This window comes from Bos indicus x Bos taurus, chromosome 26 (genome assembly GCF_003369695.1).
Source record: "Bos indicus x Bos taurus breed Angus x Brahman F1 hybrid chromosome 26, Bos_hybrid_MaternalHap_v2.0, whole genome shotgun sequence".
In the NCBI taxonomy this organism is placed as follows: Eukaryota; Metazoa; Chordata; class Mammalia; order Artiodactyla; family Bovidae; genus Bos; species Bos indicus x Bos taurus.
The window spans coordinates 41769312-41790957 of record NC_040101.1 but is presented as its reverse complement, the minus strand read 5'-3'; the positions used below and the strand labels follow the sequence as shown (position 1 = coordinate 41790957).

Here is a 21646-nt window from a genome sequence, read left to right as displayed (position 1 = left end):
GACCAGTCCTGGGTGTTCATTGGAAGGACTGATGTTGAAGCTGAAACTCCAATACTTTGGCCACCTGATGCAAAGAACTGACTCATTGGAAAAGACCTTGATGCTGGGAAAAGTTGAAGGCAGGAGGAGAAGGGATCGATAGAGGATGAGATGGTCCATTGCAATGGACATGAGTTTGGACATGAGTTTGGAGTTTGTTGCCCATCAGCAACTCTGGGAGTTGTTGATGGACAGGGAAGCCCGCCATGCTGCAGTCCATGGGTTCACAAAGAGTCAGAGATGACTGAGCGACTGAACTCAATATAAACTGAGCAGCTGAACTCAATATAAACAATATAGTATATTATAGCTGGTTTTTCCTACACATTTTGTTTTCCCTTCTTTCTCCCTTTCTCCTCCTTTCTCGCTCTCTTATTTAGTCTCTGCCTTCTTAACTTTAATTTGTCTCTAAACTTGCCTCTAAGTTTGAGTCTCTGGAAATGTTTAAGCACATTTGGCATTGTATCAATTTCATCTTCTTCAGGAACCTTTTGTTCGTCCCTAAATTGGCTTAGTTTTTCTCTGAGCTTGCTGTATGACTTTCTTCTTGAGGTGTTCCTTCACTATTCATTCAGGGGTTCTCTGTTTTCTGTTTTCTTCTCATGAGTTGAGTTCTTCAGTTTCTGAAACTTGTCATCTTTTTCCATAGGTTTCCCACGCTTGTCTTGGTGGAACACATTTTCTCATAATTTTCTCATAATTTCCTGAGCGAGAGAATATGTGGAAATCAAAATTATTTGGGACTTTGCTTATTTAAAAATGTCTTTATTATAAATTCGCACTTGTTTTATAGTGTATCTTGCTGTGGAATTCTGGAGAAGGAAATGGCAGCCCACTCCAGTGTTCTTGCCTGGAGAATCCCAGGGACTGGGGAGCCTGGTGGGCTGATGTCTGTGCGGTTACACAGAGTCGGACGCAACTGAAGCGACTTAGCAGCAGCAGCAGCAGCTGTGGAATTCTAGACTAGGAATAATGTAAAGTCAGAAGGTTTTGTCTAATTATTTTCTAGCTGCTGGTGTTGCCATTAAAAAGGATGAAGTTATTCTGATTCCAGATTTCTTTTATGAAACCTGATTCAGGCAGTTTCTAAGATCTTAACGTTTATCTCTTCAATATTCTGAAACTTCGCTAAAATATGTATGCCTTTGTTTGGATCTCTCTCTCTTTTTTTTTTTTTAATATTCATTATACCCTTTTAGTTTGGAAATTCATGATCTTCAGTTTGGGGTCTTTTTCTTGAATTATATCATGGATTTCTTCTCCTGTATTTTCCATCCTTTTCTCTGGGATACCTATTCATATGTTGCATCTCCTAGATTTTAGGTCTTTTAAACTCGTCTCTTCTGTTTTCCATTTGTTCTTCTATTTATTCTGTTTCCTCAGCCTTACACATTTCTAATCCCTCTGTTACTTACCTCACAGGATTTGGTAAGTTTACATGCATAAACTTACAGTCGTGCCCGGCATAGCCTGGCATATAAAGTGTTGGCTGTGAGTGTTGTTTAGCTTCTTCACTAGTTGTTGAGAGCGAGGTCTTTGGTGTGGATTTTTGGCATAGCAGCTGTGTGACCTCGGGCAAGCCCTGTAATTTCTTTTACCTACTTCCCTCATCTGTAAAATGCGAATAAGCTCTACCTCTTAGATGTTGGTGAGCATCACATAAGAATATGTATGTGAAAACATTTTATACACTGTACAAAACTAGTAGTTATTACTTGCAGCTTTCAAATATCAAATGTTTTTAGTTTGAAAGAAATGATGACTGAGTTACTAAGATTATTTTTAAGATTATTTGATTGCATGTGACTCAGAAAAATGTATAAGCTAGGTAACGAGCTAAATGCTAATAATGCTTTTTAAAGAAGTTATTTCTTAATGCTCAACTTCATTATGTTAGGCTGAAGAGAGATTATGAAAATATTCATTTTATGAAAAGCTATGGCTTTACTTCAGATTGTATAAATCTGTGTAATATAATTATATAAGAAGGAACTGCTTACTAGTTTAAACCAATGGAGGGAATATTTATTGAAGTTTATTTTTCTTAAATTACATTTGAGATTAGGAAAAATAGAATCTGTCTTTTGGTTTTTCTCAATAGTATTAATGTAATTTCAAATGTTAGCTCATTTTTGTTAATGGTGGCTTTTTGTTTGTTTGTTTTGTTTTAAGGTTTTTGGATTCAAAGCATAAAAACCATTACAAGATATACAATCTGTAAGTATGTTTTCTTGTTTGTATGCTTGCAAATATCTTCTAAAACAACTATTGAGTGAAAGTTGTTTCCTTGTTAGAGTGAAGTAGAGTTAAAGTTAAAATTTAACAGAATTGTATTCCTAAAACAATTAGTTCAAGAATTCTGATTGAGAGCATTGTTAGGTCATTTAGAAAGTGTAGTGATGAGGTAAAACAGTGTCAGCACAGATTCATGTTGCTTGATCTGCTTCAAATGACTTGGCATCTAGCCCATCTTTGCGCCCATAACCATGTGGAAACTGGAAGTGTAATTCACACAGAGCTTCTATTAAAGCATCAATGCCATCTTCTATGGAGGGAAGCTTCTAATATAATTTTATTCTGTGTCTCTAGGTCAATTGATTGAAAAAGTTATTAGTATATTCTCTAACTGTATATAAGATAAATAAATTACCTAAATTGTTAAAATGGGTGGTTCTTCTTGTTTGAGGCAGGGGTGTAAGGATTGCCTCTTGATTCAGCTAGCTGACCTTATCTTTAACTTTTCCTTTTTTCTTTTGACTTTGTGAGTAGAGATGTGGAAAAAAAAGAAAGGCAAGAAAAATGTGAGGAAAATATTAATATCTTACCATTTTGCCCTTGACCATTTTTTCTTCCCCAAATATTGACCATTTTCTAATTCTAAAAAATGATACATAAAATGTGTTATGTTTCTACATGGCTTTTATTTTTTCCTGTGTGATATGTATAAATTGTGCGTTGAAAAAATTTTTAATCCCAAGTTATGTTTACTATCTACTATTTAATTTCTGTAGAGTTTATCAGATATAAGAAGAAGATTCTTTTCTAGAGTGGGCTTTCAAATATTCACCAAAAAATTAAAGCGTCTCTGTGCCTTATTGGGAGAAGGCAGTGGCACCCCACTCCAGTACTCTTGTCTGGAAAATCCCATGGATGGAGGAGCCTGGTAGGCTGCAGTCCATGGGGTCACAAAGAGTCGGACATGACTGAGCGACTTCACTTTCACTTTTCACTTTCACGCATTGGAGAAGGAAATGCAACCCACTCCAGTGTTCTTGCCTGGAGAATCCCAGGGACGGGGGAGCCTGGTGGGCTGCCGTCTGTGGGGTCGCACAGAGTCGGACATGACTGAAGCGACTTAGCAGCAGCAGCAGTGCCTTATTGGTTTATGGGATGTTGCTTTTTTATCTTTAATTTAGTGATCTTTGTGCTCTGTTAAGACTTCAGAAGATCTGAGAGTGACATAGGCGCAGGTGTTGTTTCTTAGTTGTAAAATGATTTCCTCAGATCCACAAAGAAGCAGACATTTACTGAGTGCCTGTTACATGTTGGACATTCTAAAATGTTAGTGCAGAGGTGAGTAAGATGTCATTCCAGCCCTCAAGTAATTAGTCTAATGTAAAAAGTAGACAAAGTATTATAGAAGAGGTAACTCTTGTATAGAAGAGAGCTACATGGACAACAGTCAAAATAATGATTGCCTGTTATAAGGAAGATTTCATAAAGAACAGAATGCTTGAGCTGAGGTGAAAAGAATCATGAAGGTTTACCTACAGGCTTAGGAGGAGGGAAAATGGTGTTGTAGACCTAGAGAATGGCATGTGAGAAGCTTGGTGGCCAGATTTGGTCCATTATGGTCAGATTATGGTGTGTGGAGGGAGCAGTGGTATAATCAAAAGAAGGAGAGTAACAAACAGGTGCTGCAGAAACTTAGTTTAGGTGGCACCTGACTCCAGTACTCTTGCCTGGAAAATCCCATGGACAGAGGAGCCTGGTGGGCTGCAGTCCATGGGGTCACCAAGAGTCGGACATGACTGAGCGACTTCACTTTCACTTTTCACTTTCATGCATTGGAGAAGGAAATGGCAACCTACTCCAGTGTTCTTGCCTGGAGAATCCCAGGGATGGGGGAGCCTGGTGGGCTGCCGTCTATGGGGTCACACAGAGTTGGACACAACTGAAGTGTCTTAGCAGCAGCAGCAGCAGCTGTTTACAAATGATCTGTGCATGTATCTTTCTCTTTTCTGGATTAACCTCTTCTGCAACAACTTTTGTTGCAGGTGCCACAGGTTTATGTGGAGGAAAATAAGTCACAGAGTTTTGTAGTTTTTGAACAAATGGATTCAGAATTTAAGTTTAAAAAAAAAAAGAGGTCATGAACTAACTGCAAAAGCTGGAGTCCACTAAATGAGTCACTTTGGACTTAGACTCTGAGGATTGAGCATGTAGAGCCCCAGAAGGAAGGCTTTAACATTATATCCAAAGAAAAGAAAGGAAATACTTTTCATTCCTGTATGCAGTGGCTTCCTGCTTCCAGAATTTAAAACTTAGGTTTGTACTGTCAGTATTGTGGGTCACTTGTGTTATTTGGTTAAAATCAGCATTGGGATCTAGCCTGGAAACTTGATTGCCTGTTTGTATATCCAAACATTGGACTCTCAAGTTAATGAATTGTCTCATTATTAGTTGAGAGTAGCTTTTGGTGCACATATTTTAACTCGCTTATTCCCCCATCCATTTAATGGAATCATAGAACTGGAAAGTATCTGAAAGAGATCATTTAGTCCAACCTTCTCATTTTACAGATGGGGAATCTGAGGCCTAGAGAAGTTAAGTGAGTTGAACAAGGTCACACAGGTACATATGTTAGCAGACCGTCCACTGTTGATACCAGTATTCCCTTTCTGGTTTTTTTGTTTGTTTTAATCTCCCCAAATTTTACTTACTTCAGAAATTCCTAGAACTACCAAGTTGTAGAATGTTTTGATTTCTGACATCATTTTTCAGTCTTCTTTACCTATCCCTGTTTATATTTTTGGCTCTGGGTAAGTGAGTCTGATAAGTAGCAGATGTTTCTGTTTTGTTTCTTTTATTTTTAGGATATTAATAACATGTGATATATGTCTTTGAAGCCATATGTAAGTGGAAAGACCTTAAAATACTTGGACTTAACATACCTATATTCAATAGTATATTAAAATTTTTATGGCAACTATGACATATGTGGATGAAGAGTTCTTAACATAGACTTTCTAATTGACTATCTGTTTATATCTCTATATTATTGGTCATTCAGTAAGGTTATTTTAAGAAAGGACAGAATTAGCTTCAAATCATTAACCAAATTCAGATATACTTGGTGAATTAGTACATTAATCAATTTGTTTTGTGCAAGTGTGTGTATTTCATCTTTGTATGTTCCTCTATAATCTTATCTTCTGAGGAGGGTAAGGTGAGGAGGGGGAAGATAGGGTATAAAGATATAATATAGTTCTTGCCTTTGAGGAAGCTAAATGTTCCTTAGAGACTAATTTTTAAAAGATTGACTATTTCATCGTATATTCTCCTTAACATACAACTCTCCATCCTTTTGTGGTAAACCTTTAGCTGTTATTAATTTTTATCTATTAAGTTTTCTTTTGTAAGATAGGGATAGTTCCATTGAAGAAAGTAAAGAAGAAGAGACCTACATGCCTAGCTGAATCTATGGCAAGTCTCACTTCTCTGGAAGCTTTTTCTATTAATCTTATCCCTTTCTTCATTTTCTGCTGCTTCATAAAAACTCTTTCAGTGTATCTTCATTTTTCTTATCTCTTGAAAGCCAAAGGAGATGATGATTTTTAAAAGATGTCTTTTGAGTTCTCTGTATAAGGAAGCAAAAATGGTTAAATCTTCCTAACACTTGTCTTGGTCAAATCCCATTTCCCATTCATGTCAATTTTGGTTTGTTTTTAAAAACTTGTCCTATCACTAATATACCACAAAAAATTTATAAGGAATAGTATGTGTGTGTATTTGTGCAGTTATCAGAGAAGGTTTTAATTGAGGATCTTCTTTTTTACCCTAACCTCTCCCCAGATCACTTTTATCCCTACCAGACCCAGTATATGTTTTCACATACTCCCTATCCATACTTGTAGAGATTTTTGCTATTTTTTGGTCATGTTTTCATTACCACTGTTTGTTGGTTCTGTTATGCCAAATAATGCTCTTGTAGGAATGCTGACTTTGACTAAAATTTGTTATTGTTTTCTAAACCGTTTTATATTCTTTATGAGAAAGTGTGAAACAGTACTGAAAAAAGTTCAGCTTTTGTAATCAGAAGTGCTGGGCTTTTCCATTTATATATTGTGGTTTGGGGCAAGTTTTGTAATGCTCTTGTAAATCTTAGCATTCTCATATATAATATGGAGATAATATTAACTGATTGTGAGGATGAATTTGAAAACAAGGAATCTTGGTTGTAAGGTATGCACATCTAGTAGACATTTAGTAGCTCATTGTTTTCACTTTCCCTCTGTTTTTTTCCTGTTAACAATATTTCTTGAGAGTCAAAGTATGAAGGTAGTCATAGTGTTTGAGCTGCTAAAAAAGTATGGGAATTTTATAGATAACTGAAGCTGTATAAAATTCAAAATGTTTATTTTTGTTTTGCTGTGATGAGACCAGTTTCTTAGAATTGTTTCCTGGCATATAGTGCTCCCCTTGTCTCCTAAGCTCTATCTTTACATGATTCCTTATAAAATATTCCATTATGGACTCTTTGGCTTTGCTGGTAGCTCAGATGGTAAAGGACTGCCTACAATGTAGGAGACCTGGATTTGATCCCTGGGTCAGGAAGATCCCCTGGAAAAGGAAATGGCAACCCACTCTAGTATTCTTGCCTGGAGGAGTCCATGGACAGAGGAGCCTGGCAGGCTGCAGTCCATGGGTTCACAGAGTCAGACAGAACTGAGCGACTAACACTAACTTGCATTTTTCACAGATTCTTCACTATTGACCATACTCCTCTTTAATCTGTACCAAAGACAGTGTAAAATGATAGTATTTTCATGGTTACTTCTCTTCTTTATGTCATTTTTTAAAAATTTAAGTGAATATGAAATTATTTAGCAAAGATGTGTATATATGCATCTCATTATTAAGTAAATTTTCTTTCTAGCAAACTCAATATACTTAATTATAATATCCTAAAAGGGGAAAACTTGGTTTTCAGTGGTAGTATAAAAGCTGATTTGTTTCAGATCTGACCAGTTAAAAATTAGTGGATTGCAGTTTACTTAGAGTTATTTCAACTTTCATGTGGAATTTTTTTTTTTTGGCCACAACCACAAGGCTTGTGGGATATTAGTTCCCCAACGAAGGATTGAACCTGGGCCCTCAGCAGTGAGAGCGCCATCCTAACCATTTGACTGCCAGGGGATTCCCTATCTTCATGTGGATTTCAAAAACTGTTTAAAATAAAAGAACTTTACAGATATTCTAAGGATTTTTAAATGTAAAACACTGGTCCATAATTGCTTATTTGAAACTCTTTGAACTAGTTTTGTTTCAGCATTCAGAATTTTTCAGTTTTTTTAGAACGTTAACATGGAAACATATATTCTGTATTACATAACACCCCAGCAGGATTTGGAACAGTACCTAGAATAGATTGTTTCACTCTTCGTTCTAAATGTATTTCTATTAATTAAAGACTACACATTTTTATAAACTCAGATCTAGTTCTCCTGCAGTTGAGTTTACCATACAGTTAAGAGAAAATTTCAGATGTTTAAAAATTTGGGGATTTTGCAGTGATGGATTAAGAGTCTTTATTTGTTTTAAAGTGCTAAATTTTTGAAAATACCTGGTTTGGCTAGTAGTTGGAGTTATCAGGATGCTGCTGACCACAAACTAATGTATGGAATCCCTTTCTGAGCCTATAAATGTGGCCTGTTAATCATGAGTCAGCCAGTGCATGATAGCAAATGTGTGACTACTGGTAAAAAGACAGATTTTAGCATGCTTTAAATATGCTAAGTCAATGTTTTTCTGTATTGATTTTACTTACTACTCTTTCATTACTCTCAGACTTTAATTAAAACCTACGACCTGAGAGATTATTGAAAAAGATGACCTTTGGTTTATCTATGGAGGGAAAGATCAGGTTTAAAATAACTGAGTTAATGTTGTGTTTGAGTAGATTAGCATCATTCACTTTCATTCTTTGCTTTAAATTTTCCCCTACTTTTTTTTTTTAACTGTTATAACATACATCTTTTATAATAATAGTTTGAGAAAACTATGTATGCTCAATTGTAAGGCAAAGATAAAATTGAAACTAGTTAGTTATTTACACATACTTGTGAAATAACAAGTCCTTTCGCGTGTATAATTTTCATAAAGGGAATGGTGACGGTGTGGATGCAGGTGAATTTGTCCTGTTTTATATTAGTGACATTACAAATTTTGCAACCAAATGTATAAGCTCTGATTGTGTATACTTAGCATTTTAAACCTAGATTTCCGTAATTGTAAAATGTGGATTGAAGAATGGGACCTACTTCATAGGATTCTTAGGATTAAAAGAAGTAGTTAATGTAAGATATTTAACATAATGCCTGGTATATTATAAAGGTTCAGAAATGTTTGTTACTGTTGCACTTTTTTTCCTCAAGTGCACAAGATAATTTTATATCAAATTAAAATTTTTCTTTTAGATGTGCTGAAAGACATTATGATACCGCCAAATTTAATTGCAGAGGTAAGTATAGGTACACATATTATGTTAGATAACTTGAAGCCAACAGTCTAAATTTTACTGTCATACCAATAATGAATAATCTCAAGTATTAAGTGATATATTTATCTTAAAGATGGTCTGAGAAAATTTGAAATTAATTTTGCTGTTGTGTTTTTGGAAATAAGTATCATGTAAATGAGGAAGACTAAATTGAATTAACTGAAAACTAGGAGAAATTTATAGACTAACAGAATAAATAGAGGGTTATATCTGTGATTTGAGGCATTTGGCATGATAGTAAGAGATTACAGGGAGAAAGGAGAATGGCTTAATTCTGTAATGGAACATGACCTGTACAGTGGAAAAGGGTATAATGAAATATGGATAAAAGGAGCCTGATAGATGAGAGCAAAAATTGCTTTAAGTGAGTTATTCTCCAGGTGTAGCATATTTTATCTCAGAGTCCACAAAAAACTTTCATTTGTGTTTGTGGAACTCTTTGAACCATGAGAGACCTAGAACGTTGAGAAGCTTGGCAAGATGCTGCTGTGATAGTCACAAAGAGAAAGTTGATGCCGTGAGCTACAGATTTGCCATTGTTCCTTCCTAAATATTTATAAGGACAGACTTTCAAACTTGGTTTAAGAATTCAGAAGTGCTGAAATAACTGAGAGCTAGGATAGATTTATTACTAAGAATGTTTCATTTTTAGTGGATTTTTGCTGTTTACTGGTCAAAGAGTGTCTTAATTGAGCTTTATCCACCTTCGAATAGACATTTAACAGGTTTTCCTGGGTATTTTTGTATGCCACTGGGGAAATGAAGATGAAATGATGGTTCAGCTAGGCAGATGACTAAATCAAAGCTGTCCTGATGACTGCCTGTAGTAGTAGTCATTGTCTGAAGGCTGTTCTGTCAGACCAAAGGCTTAATTGAGTGTATCTTGTGTCACATTATGAATGATTTGGTTGAAGATATAAAAGACACACTTTTCACATATTTAAGTGACACAGAGGATAATTATTTGAATGTTAGTCAGGATTTTTATAGAGTGGAACCTAGGCACAGACCAATAAGATAAAATTTAAGTGACATATTTAAAGTGTTATTTCTAGAAAAAAAAATTTTTAAAACCTCAACCCCAACTATGGGGAACAGAGAAGTTTTGAGTTCTTACAACTTATGTGAAAAGTCCTAAAACTTTGCTTGATAAACTTTGCTGCAGTTGTATACATTATAAACAAAAATTTTTTAAGTGTCTTTTGTAAATGTGTTTAGAGTTGTGTGTATGCAACAGTTACATTTTTGAGACCATCTTTAAAATAATATGCTTCGCCTTTCTGTTATATATAGCATAAAATGCAGTCTTTTGCATTGTTGATTTATTAGTGATCTTTGCTTTCTCTGGAATACATATTTTGTGATAATGCAATATTATAGATATTACAGTTCCTTTTGCTAGAAAATGTATTGAGAGCCCTGATAAGAGGTTCATGTGATGTATCATTTTGAGTTTACCTCTCCCTCTGTTATGTTGTGACCTCTGATATGTTGCTACTCCATTGCCTCCATCATAAAGTGAGGAAAATAATACTTGACGTACCTGTCTAATGGATAAATTTGAGTTAATGAGAGATTATTTTCTGTTCAAAACTTAGAAAATTATCAGACAATAAATTCTTTTTCTCTATAGTTCAGATATTTTTAAACTATTTGTATGCAACATTTCTAAAGTTAACCTACTTGTAATAAGCAATTCAAGTGAGATTATTTTCTTATTCTGAGGTTATTTTTTTATCACAGTTGCACAGTATCCCTTTGAAGACCATAATCCACCACAGTTAGAACTTATCAAACCCTTTTGTGAAGATCTTGACCAATGGCTAAGTGAAGATGACAATCATGTTGCAGCAATTCACTGTAAAGCTGGAAAGGGACGAACTGGTGTAATGATTTGTGCATATTTGTTACATCGGGGCAAATTTTTAAAGGCACAAGAGGCCCTAGATTTCTATGGGGAAGTAAGGACCAGAGACAAAAAGGTAAGTTATGTTTGATTTTTTTTTTCTGTCTACTTAGATCTGAGAATTTATTGGAAAATAAATTTTTACAAAGATAATTGGTAACCCTTATTTTCCTTCCTCTAAACATTTAAGTCAGTATGCTACCTTAACTTTCATATGAGCAAATGGCAGATTCACTGAAGTTTTTCTCTTCATGCCATGCTGGCAGATCTTACCTATTAACAGGATTGCAAAGTTTGGTCTCATGAAATCTTTACAAAGCATTTTAAAAAGTAACACACACTGATCAAAAGTAAGATTTATATTCCTGAAGCTTACTTGAAAATAAAATGTCTGTGGATAATAACTTGGATGCCATTACTTAGTAAAGTGTGATCTTTACTTTTATAATACATAAAGATTGTTTTTTGATTTGAATATTTGTAAGTGAAATTATAATTAAGATTAGTCAAAGGTTCTTCTCTTATTCAGAAAACTAAAGACTGCTAAAAATCATTGACAAATTTGTGTAATACATGTGAAAGCAAAAAGTGAACTCTTGCGAGAATTTTTACAGTGATTTTCAAGGAATTTATTTCTTTGGATAGTAAGTATGACAAAACATGTTTACATTTCTTGCAAAGGGAGTTTGTTCATTTCTGTCTCCAAGAAAGAAAAAAAAAAACAAACAACTGGAGTTAGGGGGAAGAGAGCTCTGTTGAGGAAGATATCTGAACTTTATGTGAAAATTTATTATAGTTTTAATAATTTTTGCAATGAAGAGGGCTTTCTTTGAGTTTAATTTCTTTTTAATTTAACTTCAAAACAGAAACATAGGTGATCGTAACTATCATTTTCAGCTGTATAGTTGCACTGATTTTTGTTCCTTTACTTCCTCCTCACTTGTTTTATTTGTTGTTACTTTTTTGAATTATATCTAAAGATACCAAAGCATGGTTTGTTGATGATAGTTTATAAAATTGAATCTTACTGTTGATGCATGATTTGGTAAATATTGATTATAACAACTTGCTGTACATTTCTGTATGCTATGTGTACCATGGAACTATAGCACTAAAATGAATTCCAGAGCAGAGGACCTGAGATGTTTATTTTGGTTCATTCTTTTCTTCATGTAGAGGGAAACAGCTGCTTTTACTGACTGAAAATATAGAAGGTAAATTTTTCTGTACTTAAGTGAATAAATGTAGGACAGCACAAGGAAAAGTGACTCAATGAGAAGAAAAACTAGAGAGATGGATCAAATTAAAGTACAGTCACCAAAGCAGTGGTAGAAATTTAAAACAGGGTTGATGAGCACATCACAGTTCGGTCATGGAAAAGAAAGAAGGTAAAAAGAATTTAAAATAAAAATAGAAAACTTGTGTAACGTGAAGCCAGAACTAGCTTTCAGTTCAGTCATTCAGCCGTGTCTGACTCTTTGCGACCCCATGGACCACAGCACACGAGGCTTCCCTGTCCATCGCCATCTCCCGGAGTTTACCCAAACTCATGTCCATTGAGTCGGTGATGCCATCCAACCATCTCATCCTCTGTCGTCCCCTTCTATTCCCGCCTTCAGTCTTCCCCAGCATCAGGGTCTTTTCAAATGAGTCAGCTCTTCACATCAGGTGGCCAAAGTATTGGAGTTTCAGCTTCAACATCAGTCCTTCCAGTGAACACCCAGGACTGATCTCCTTGGAGTCCAAGGGACTCTGAAGAGTCTTTTCCCAACACCACAGTTCAAAAGTGTCCGTTCTTCGGTGCTCAGCTTTCTTTATAGTCCAACTCTCACATCCATACGTGACCACTGGAAAAACCATAGCCTTGACTAGATGGACCTTTGTTGGCAAAGTAATGTCTCTGCTTTTGAATATGCTATCTAGGTTGATCATAACTTTCCTTCCAAGGAGTAAGCGTCTTTTAATTTCATGGCTGCAGTCACCATCTGCAGTGATTTTGGAGCCCCAAAAAATAAAGTCTGACACTGTTTCCACTGTTTTCCCATCTATTTGCCATGAAGTGATGGGAGCGGATGCCATGATCTTAGTTTTCTGAATGTTGAGCTTTAAGTCAACTTTTTCACTCTCCTCTTTCACTTTCATCAAGAGGCTGTTTAGTTCTTCTTCACTTTCTGCCATAAGGGTGGTGTCATCTGCATATCTGAGGTTACTGATACTTTTCCAGGCAGTCTTGATTCCAGCTTGTGCTTCATAGAACTAGCTTTAAGTTAGGGACTTTTAAACTATTTATGTTATATACCTTTTAAAAAATATGAAAAAACTATAAATATTCCCCAAATTTTGTTTCACTTTTTTATGCCAGAATCAGTGGCCTCTGCTTGAGAGTAATAAATCCAAGTGGTACAGATTAACCAAAATTAAACTTTGGTGTTCTCCTCAGTAGTAAATTTTGTGAAAGAGTCCTACTATTTAGTCTTTAACACATTGAAACTATGCCATTGTCTTTGACTTGGCAATTTTTATGTCATATTTGATATCCAGTCAGCTTTGACTTTGTTCTTGGTGAAAACAACTGCCCAGAACCCTATCATGTAAGAATGAAAGAGCAAACTGGAATCTTTTTTTTTTGGCCAGATGAAAGTAGGCTTGTGTTAGCAAATAAGAATTCTCTAAGACTCTTCAGATAAATTCATGTTGCGTCATTTTCTTTGCCTTCTAGTTATTGAGATCATTTTTGGCAAGATCCTGCATGTGTTAGGAAGGAAAGGATTATAACTCCACAGTTTTGTTTCAATATTGAAGAGTTAAACTGTGTTAATGAATTTGTATATTATGCTATAGTATTTGTCTTCCTAAAGCCAGTGAACTTAATGTGTAGCAAAGAATTGCATAGATGGTACCACTCCTTGACAAAAACCTGCTGCTGCTGCTGCTGCTAAGTTGCTTCAGTCGTGTCCGACTCTGTGCGACCCCACAGATGGCAGCCCACCAGGCTTCCCCATCTCTGGGATTCTCCAGGCAAGAACACTGGAGTGGGTTGCCATTTCCTTCTCCAATGCATGAAAGTGAAAAGTGAAAGTGAAGTCGCTCAGTCGTGTCCGACTCTTTGCAACCCCATGGACTGTAGCCCACCAGGCTCCTCCGTCCATGGGATTTTCCAGGCAAGAGTACTGGAGTGGGGTGCCATTGCCTTCTCCGCAAAAACCTGCTAAGAATCTTTTATTTAAAGTCCTGACTTTACTGAATTTGGCACCTCTCTCAACAGTAGATTTTTTTGTGACAGATCCTCTTGCACAGTCTGTGATTCAAAACTTGGCTCTTATGAAGCAGTAGGATACTTTCACAACAATAGATAAGCTTTCTCTTGGAATTAATGATAGAGTCTTATACACTGGTACATTCTGGTGAACACAGGATGGAGTCACAGTGACAGGTAGAACTTCTGATTTTACCAGAGCCATAAAACCAAGTTTTGCTCGTCATTAAGGTGTACTCTCTGTCGACAGAATAATGAGATTGCTTCAGAAGCCTTTTTCTGGGCCAAGAAACGTCACTGTTTTGAAAATGTTAATGTCCTCTGAAGTTTCCAAAAAGGACTCCAAATCAGGAGTTACCGTTTGTGTCACCATGCATGTATTTGATGAAAACTAGTAGCTGGCTAAGCTGAGACGTCATATGCTGAAGAGAAGTGGCACCTCCAGTCCTTTCATGACCTGCTTCATAGTTTTCAGTTTTTTTTGGAATGGAAAAAATTGATTGATAGAGGTACTACAACAGTCTTACTTTTTGTGTTGCAAACTACAAGTATGACTTCATCTAATGGTTAGAAATAATAATATATATAATAATATATTTTTAACTTTTAAAAATAATGTCTTTCTCTTATCATAAGAAAACTTAATGGAAAATAAAAATAAGAAAGCTTAGAAAAATAAACTTTCTCTTATCATAAGAAAACTTAGTGGAGCATATTAAAGCTGATGTTATATAACTGTGGAATTTTTCCAGAGAAATAAGTATCTTATAATAAGTATAATTGATTATCCAAAGTAGTTTTATTTTTGAAACATCTGCTAAGAGATTTATCCTCTTACCAGTATTTTAGGTTGAGTCTGTGAATTTGCATTTTTGAAATTGTGAACCACAATTATAGAAGATACATGCATTTTATCAGTTTTGTAGTGTAGGATTAATTTTATTAGAACTGTATTTAATGTTCTTTTGCTTGTATCCTTAACCGTCTGAGCCATCAGGGAAGCCCAACTTTATAGATAAACACTAAGATACTGAAGAAAGTTATGTTCTTGTGACATTTTTATAGGAGCAAAATGTTTCTTCTCCTCCTCTTCCGCCTTCCCCTTCCGCTCCCCTACCCTCTCTACCATCTTGCTCCTCCCCAGTCCTCCCCCTTGATTTGAAGAAAGAGGAGCTAGTTGTCCTGTTTTTGTTTTAAGATTTATAGACTTGGCAGAGACTCTCCTCAGATTAGTCTAGTGCAGTCTTGCCATTTTTCTCGGCATACTTGGTACAAATTAGATGGCAGAGTGGTGGGTGCCTCTTCACCATAAAATGTGCAGTTCAGTTCATTCGCTCAGTTATGTCCGACTCTTTGTGACCCCATGAATTGCAGCATGCCAGGCTTCCCTGTCCATCACCAACTCCTGGAGTTCACTCAAACTCACGTCCATCGAGTCGGTGATGCCATCCAGCCATCTCATTCTCTGTCGTCCCCTTCTCCTCCTGCCCCCAATCCCTCCCAGCATCAGAGTCTTTTCCAATGAGTCAACTCTTCGCATGAGGTGGCCAAAGTCCTGGAGTTGCAGCTTCAGCATCATTCCTTCCAAAGAACACCCAGGACTGATCTTTAGAATGGACTGGTTGGATCTCCTTGCAGTCCAAGGGACTCTCAAGAGTCTTCTCCAACACCACAGTTCAAAAGCATCATTTCTTTGGCGCTCAGCTTTCTTCACAGTCCAACTCTCACATCCATACATGACCACTTGAAAACAATGTGCAGTTAGTAATACCCAAATAAGACTTCAGGGTTTGATTGTTGCAGAGAAGTCAAAGTACAACTGATAACCTCTTACTCAAAAAAAGTTTTCTGAGAGTAGGATAACTACTTGAGGGAAGACTCTTTTATTCAGTAATTTATAAGAAAGCAATCATGTTATTACTTTTCTAGGAATCATTTCTTTGCATATTTGGTCTTTACCTTATGAGCACATGGCAAAAAGTCTAAAATGAACTGTTGATGGTTCCCACTCAAATAAAGCTTCTAGGGTTGCTTCCCATCTAGTCTATGACTTACCCTATCTGCATTTGTATTTACATTTACATTTCAGAATTAAAATAGATAACCATATTTATTACCAACTATGAATTGAATTAAAATGCCCTACCAATACTGGTATTGGTATATATTGGAAAGATGTATATTGGAATATATTGGAAAGTGTATATTTTGGAAAGATGCCCCACATTTCCGAATTTAGAGAGACAAACTTATATTCCTGACAAACATATGCAAAATCTCTGCTGTTTCTCTCTTTTGTCTTCTCCCTTCTAGAATGGTGGCAGATTAAGTATGCATTAATACTTACTTTCTTTAACTTTTAGGAAAAAATTTTGAGATTTTTATTTTCTTTTTGAGAAGGTTTGTTTTCAAAGCAGTTATTAAAGTTCTTGTGTGTTATGATCTCTATACATGAATTCATTAGCTTATCTTTAATGAAGACTTCTGTCTTCTAGAAGTAATAGACACTTTATTCTGAGTGACCCCAAGAAGAGGAAATTTTCTAGTTTCTTTGAGGAATGAATTTAAGTGCTAGTATAATCAGATTATTTTTTTCTGGTCTATTTATTAAGTTTCCCCATATGGTAACCTAATGAAAATTTCTCATCTTTTCATTTCAAGCAAAGTAAGCTGTAATTATCCTTTTTTTTGGCTTAATAAAGCTCTGACTATAAGGTTTTTATTTTTTCTAACACAGTAATTCTCCTGGGCTAAACTGTGTTTCGCTAATACATGGTATTTAAACCTGTTATCCAATCTATATATGCATAAAGTTGTTATTATACCTTGAAGAATCTTTTGTTGTTTAGTCACTAAGTCATGTCTGACTCTTTTGCAACCTCATGGACCAGGGCCCCCTAGGCTCCTCTGTCTATGGGATTTCCCAGGCAAGAATACCGGAGTAGGTTGCCATTTCCTTCTCCAGAGGATCTTACTGACCAGGGATCAAACCCTTGTCTCATGCGTTGGCAGGTGGTTTCTTTACCACTGAGCCGTGAAGAATCTTAGCAGTTATTTAATTCAGAACCCATTTAATATAAATGGTAAAACAGATTTGCAAAGATCATTTTCCCCTGGTCATTTATTCTATGTAATAACTGAAAACCATGTCTCCTAACCTCAAATCCAGTATTTTTTCTACTGTACTATGTTATGTTCTCCTATCTAAATTGGTTTTATTATTTTAATCCCCAAAGCCAAAATAAAAACAGAAAATTTTAAAAAGGAAAAAAGAAGTATATTTTAATGTATTAGAACTCTTTCAGTTTCAAGTCACAGAAGCCCAACTCAAAATAGCTTAAACATAAGGAGACATTTATTGGCTTGTATAAACCTAAAAACTCTGACCTGGATCTAGATGTTTAACATATGTCAGAAATCTGTCTCTCAACTCTGTATTTTCATCTTTCTGTACTTTATTTTAGGCAGACTTTTCACAAGTAATGGCAAGGTAGTAGCTCTGGGTTTATGTGCTACTTTAGCAACTCCAATGGGACAAGAGCTACAATTCAAGCAAAAATTTCTAGATTAGGTTCTAGTTTACCTGAATTAGGATATGTTCTGATCCTTAACCAGACATTCTAGCCAGAGGCTTGGGGCATATATCCGAACCTGAAGACTAGGCCCTGCCTCTTTCTCCCTGGAAGTCACAGGGAGAGAGAGAGCATCCCAAAGAGGAAAGGATGCTACATAGCATTGTTGCTCTCTTCCCACTGCAGTTGCCAAAGTAGACAGCATATAAACCTGTAGCTACACAAAGAGAAAAATAGCAGTTTTCTGTTTCATATTATTCTCAAGGATTCTGTGGTTAATGTACCACTATTCAGCACACTGTTTATAATTAGTTTCATAGAACTGAAGCACAGTAATACTCTAAACTTTGGAGGTCTTTTATCAGTGGGAAAAACAAGAGTTCTGAGAGGTTGTGAAGTCCTTCATTTTACATAGTTAGTATGCATACTGTTAGAAAACCCAGGACATAGGAGTAAAAAAAAATTAGAGTCTTATTGAGGTTCAGATCTTGTTTTTGAACAAAGTGATTATGTACATTAGGACTGTTTTCTTATCCTTAGAAAAGATCTATCTTGTAAAGTGGTTGTAGTTTTAGGGATATATGTAAAATGTCTGGCATGTAGCTTAATATACAATAACTTGTGTCCATGGGGTTGCACAGAGTTGGACACGACTGAGCATCTGAGCATACACTGTTATATGATGTCATTGTAATAATCACCATTCTTAAGAACCATATTTCTTCCTTTGTTGAATTACTTTCTTGTAATAATCTTATTGTGATCACTCTGAAACATGGGTTTCCAAATTTTCAAAAAACGGTGTCATGTTAAAGCATTTACATTGTTTCTGAGTTTAGATGTGCCAGTGAGTAGTTTACTGAGGAAGAAAATTACTTTTTAAACTGAGGAATCTAGATTATAAGTTCATCTTGAAGAAGATGATATAAGAGGGTTAATGCACAGCAAAATGTGTAAAACTGGACCAAGAATACCATTTTATATTAACACAGGGCACACTCCACAATGCAGACTTAGCAATAATAGAGTGTTAAACATAACATCACAATATATTAAGCAAAAACTGGAAGGAATTAGAAAAATTGATAGCAGTGCTAGTAGAAATCTTTTTAACGTACTTTAAGGTACGTACTTTAACGTATGTGCATGCTCCTTTGCTCAGTCGTGTCCGAGTCTTTGTAACCCCGTGTACTGCAGCCCACCAGGCTTCTCTATCCATGGGATACACCAGGTGAGAATACTGGAGTGCATTGCTGTTTCCTCTTCCAGGGGATCCTCTGGACCCAGGGATCAAACCTGTGTCTCCTGCATTGGCAAGCAGATTCTTTACCACTGAGCAAGCTGGGAAGCCCTCACTTGAAGATCAGAAAGATACAAAATAAGAAGATATGTAGATTCCTTGAATAATATAATAAAATCCCATAAAATATATTTGTTTTCTCATTTTAAAAAGTCATAAATATTAATAATTCATTAGGCCAACCATAAAAATCTCACCTCCAAGTAGAAATATCTAAGCCCCATACCTTTGTTATAATTCAGTAGAATGAGAAAATTTGTTAAAATGTTTAATCAAACTAAATCAACTATTTGGAAACTTAAAAACTCTTTAAATTTTGGGTCATTGAAGAAATAGAAATTCATATTAGGTATTATTAAAATAATAGCAAATTGGAGAGAGATGGATTAATAAAGATGAAAATATAAATTTATGAGTTAGCAAACAGTAAGCCATTTGAACTAATAAATCCAAACACTCATTGTATAAAAATGCCATTAAAATCAATACATCTTTTTGGAAGCCAATCAAAGGAAAGAGAGAAAACAGAAAGATGTTAGGTTTGAGAAAGGAGATAGAACTACAGTGTGAAAGTGATATTAAAATTATATTCAAATCTATGTTAATGAATTTGAAAATGTCAATGGAAAATGGACAGTGTTTTAAAAATTATCTTAATTGGAGGCTAATTACTTTACAATCTTGTGGTTTTTGCCATACATTGACATGAATTAGCCATGGGTGTACATGTGTCCCCCATCCCGAAGCCCCCTCCCGTCTCCCTCCTCGTCCCATCCCTCAGGGTTGTCCCAGTGCACCGGCTTTGAGTGCCCTGTTTCATGCGTTGAACTTGCACTGGTCATCTGTTTCACATATGGTAATATACATGCTTCAGTGCTATTCTCTCCAATCATCCCACCCTCGCCTTCTCCCACAGAGTCCAAAAAAGCCTGTTCTTTACATCTGTGTCTCTTTCACTGTCTCACCTATAGGGTCGTCATTACCATCTTTCTAAACTCCATATATATGCGTTAATATACTGTATTGATGTTTTTCTTTCTGACTTCCTCTGTATAATAGGCTCCAGTTTCATCCACATCATTAGAACTGATTCAAATGTGTTCTTTTTCATAGCTGAGTAATAGTCCATTGTGTATATGTACCATGACTTTCTTAATAAGTATGTTATCATAAATGTTTCAAGGTGAAATACAAAGTCTGAATAGACCATCTAAGAATGAAAATGTGTAGGAGCCTTCAAGAAGTAAGTAACAGATTTGTATTTCAGCCTGCTATAATACCTTGAAGCATCAAATGATTATGTTATTTAAATTCGTCCAGGTATTGGAAGGGATGTAACTTCCCAGAGGATTGCTCACATTGCCCTCCTACCTCAGTGTGATAAGGATAACATTTTTAAAACCAGAAAGCATAATACAGGGGAGATTAAATAGTTTGGCCAAAAGTAAGAGTAAGTGGAAGGGAGTTGTGAGAAATAAGAGTAGAAAATGAAGTTGGACTGTATTTTTATGTTTGTTAAAAAATTACGGGCTTCTCTGGTGTTGCTCAGTGGTTAAGAATCTGCCTGTCAAGCAGGAGACGCAGGTTTGATCCCTGGGTTAGGAAGATTCCCTGGACAAGGAAATGGCAACCCACTCCAGTATCCTTGCCCGGGAAATCCCATGGACAGAGGAGCCTGGGGTTGTGAAAGAGTTGGACAAGACTTAGCAACTAAACAACAAACATGAGGAATTATAGTATTTAATAAACTTGTTCTTATTGGGGTAGACACTGGGAAGCCATTTAACATTTTGTTTATGTGATTAATCTTATATTTTTGTCACATTAAAAGTGTGTTTCCTTTGCTCTATGATAGTGATGGTATTAGAAGAGATTTGGCCCTCAGATGCTGGAGAAAATAGTAAGTGAGTAATTAAAAGAGGTTGGTCCATGCAAAAATATGAAAGCTTCAGCTCTGATATATTGTTTTTTACGCACTTGTAAGATTTCCAGCTCAAAATGTCCAGCCATGTAAGTTCTGGACTGGGAGTGAGGAGTGAAGTCATATTGAGAGACACAGTTTTGGGAGTTAATGTGTAAGATTTATAATTAAACTACTGAAGTAGATGGGGAAACAGTGGAAACAGTGGCTGACTTTATTTTTCTGGACTCCAAAATCACTGCAGATGGTGACTGCAGTCATGAAATTAAAAGACCCTTACTCCTTGGAAGGAAAGTTATGACCAACCTAGACAGCATATTAAAAAGCAGAGACATGACTTTGCCAACAAATGTCCGTCTAGTCAAGGCTATGGTTTTTCCAGTGGTCATGTATGGATGTGAGAGTTGGACTATAAAGAAAGCTGAGCACCGAAGAATTGATGGTTTTGAACTGTGGTGTTGGAGAAGACTCTTCAGAGCCCCTTGGACTGCAAGGAGATCCAACCAGTCTATCCTAAAGGAGATCAGTCCTGAGTGTTCATTGGAAGGACTGATGTTGAAGCTGAAACTCCAATACTTTGGCCACCTGATATGAAGAGCTGACTCATTTGAAAAGACCCTGATGCTGGGAAAGATTGAGGGCAGGAGGAGAAGGGGACGACAGAGGATGATATTGTTGGATGGCATCACTGACTCAATGGACGTGGGTTTGGGTGAACTCTGGGAGTTGGTGATGGACAGGGAGGCGTGGTGTGCTGCAGTTCATGGCATCGCAAAGAGTCGGACACGACTGAGTGACTGAACTGAGACTGAAGTAGATAGGATTGATATAAAGAGGGGATAGCTGAGATCGATTTTGGGGGGAACAAGA

General features: G+C 36.1%; 1 protein-coding gene across 2 annotated transcripts in view; it reads left to right on the top strand.

The window, feature by feature from the left end:
- Positions 1-21646, top strand: part of PTEN (phosphatase and tensin homolog) — a 103686-nt gene that overhangs the window by 61573 nt on the left and 20467 nt on the right. Inside the window, exons 3-5 of one of the 2 annotated variants that reach the window (XM_027529217.1) lie at positions 2212-2256; positions 8739-8782; positions 10565-10803. In XM_027529217.1, the coding sequence (XP_027385018.1) occupies positions 2212-2256; positions 8739-8782; positions 10565-10803 (328 nt within the window). The remainder of the gene's footprint in view (positions 1-2211; positions 2257-8738; positions 8783-10564; positions 10804-21646) is intronic. The other variant, XM_027529216.1, reaches the window with a different exon arrangement.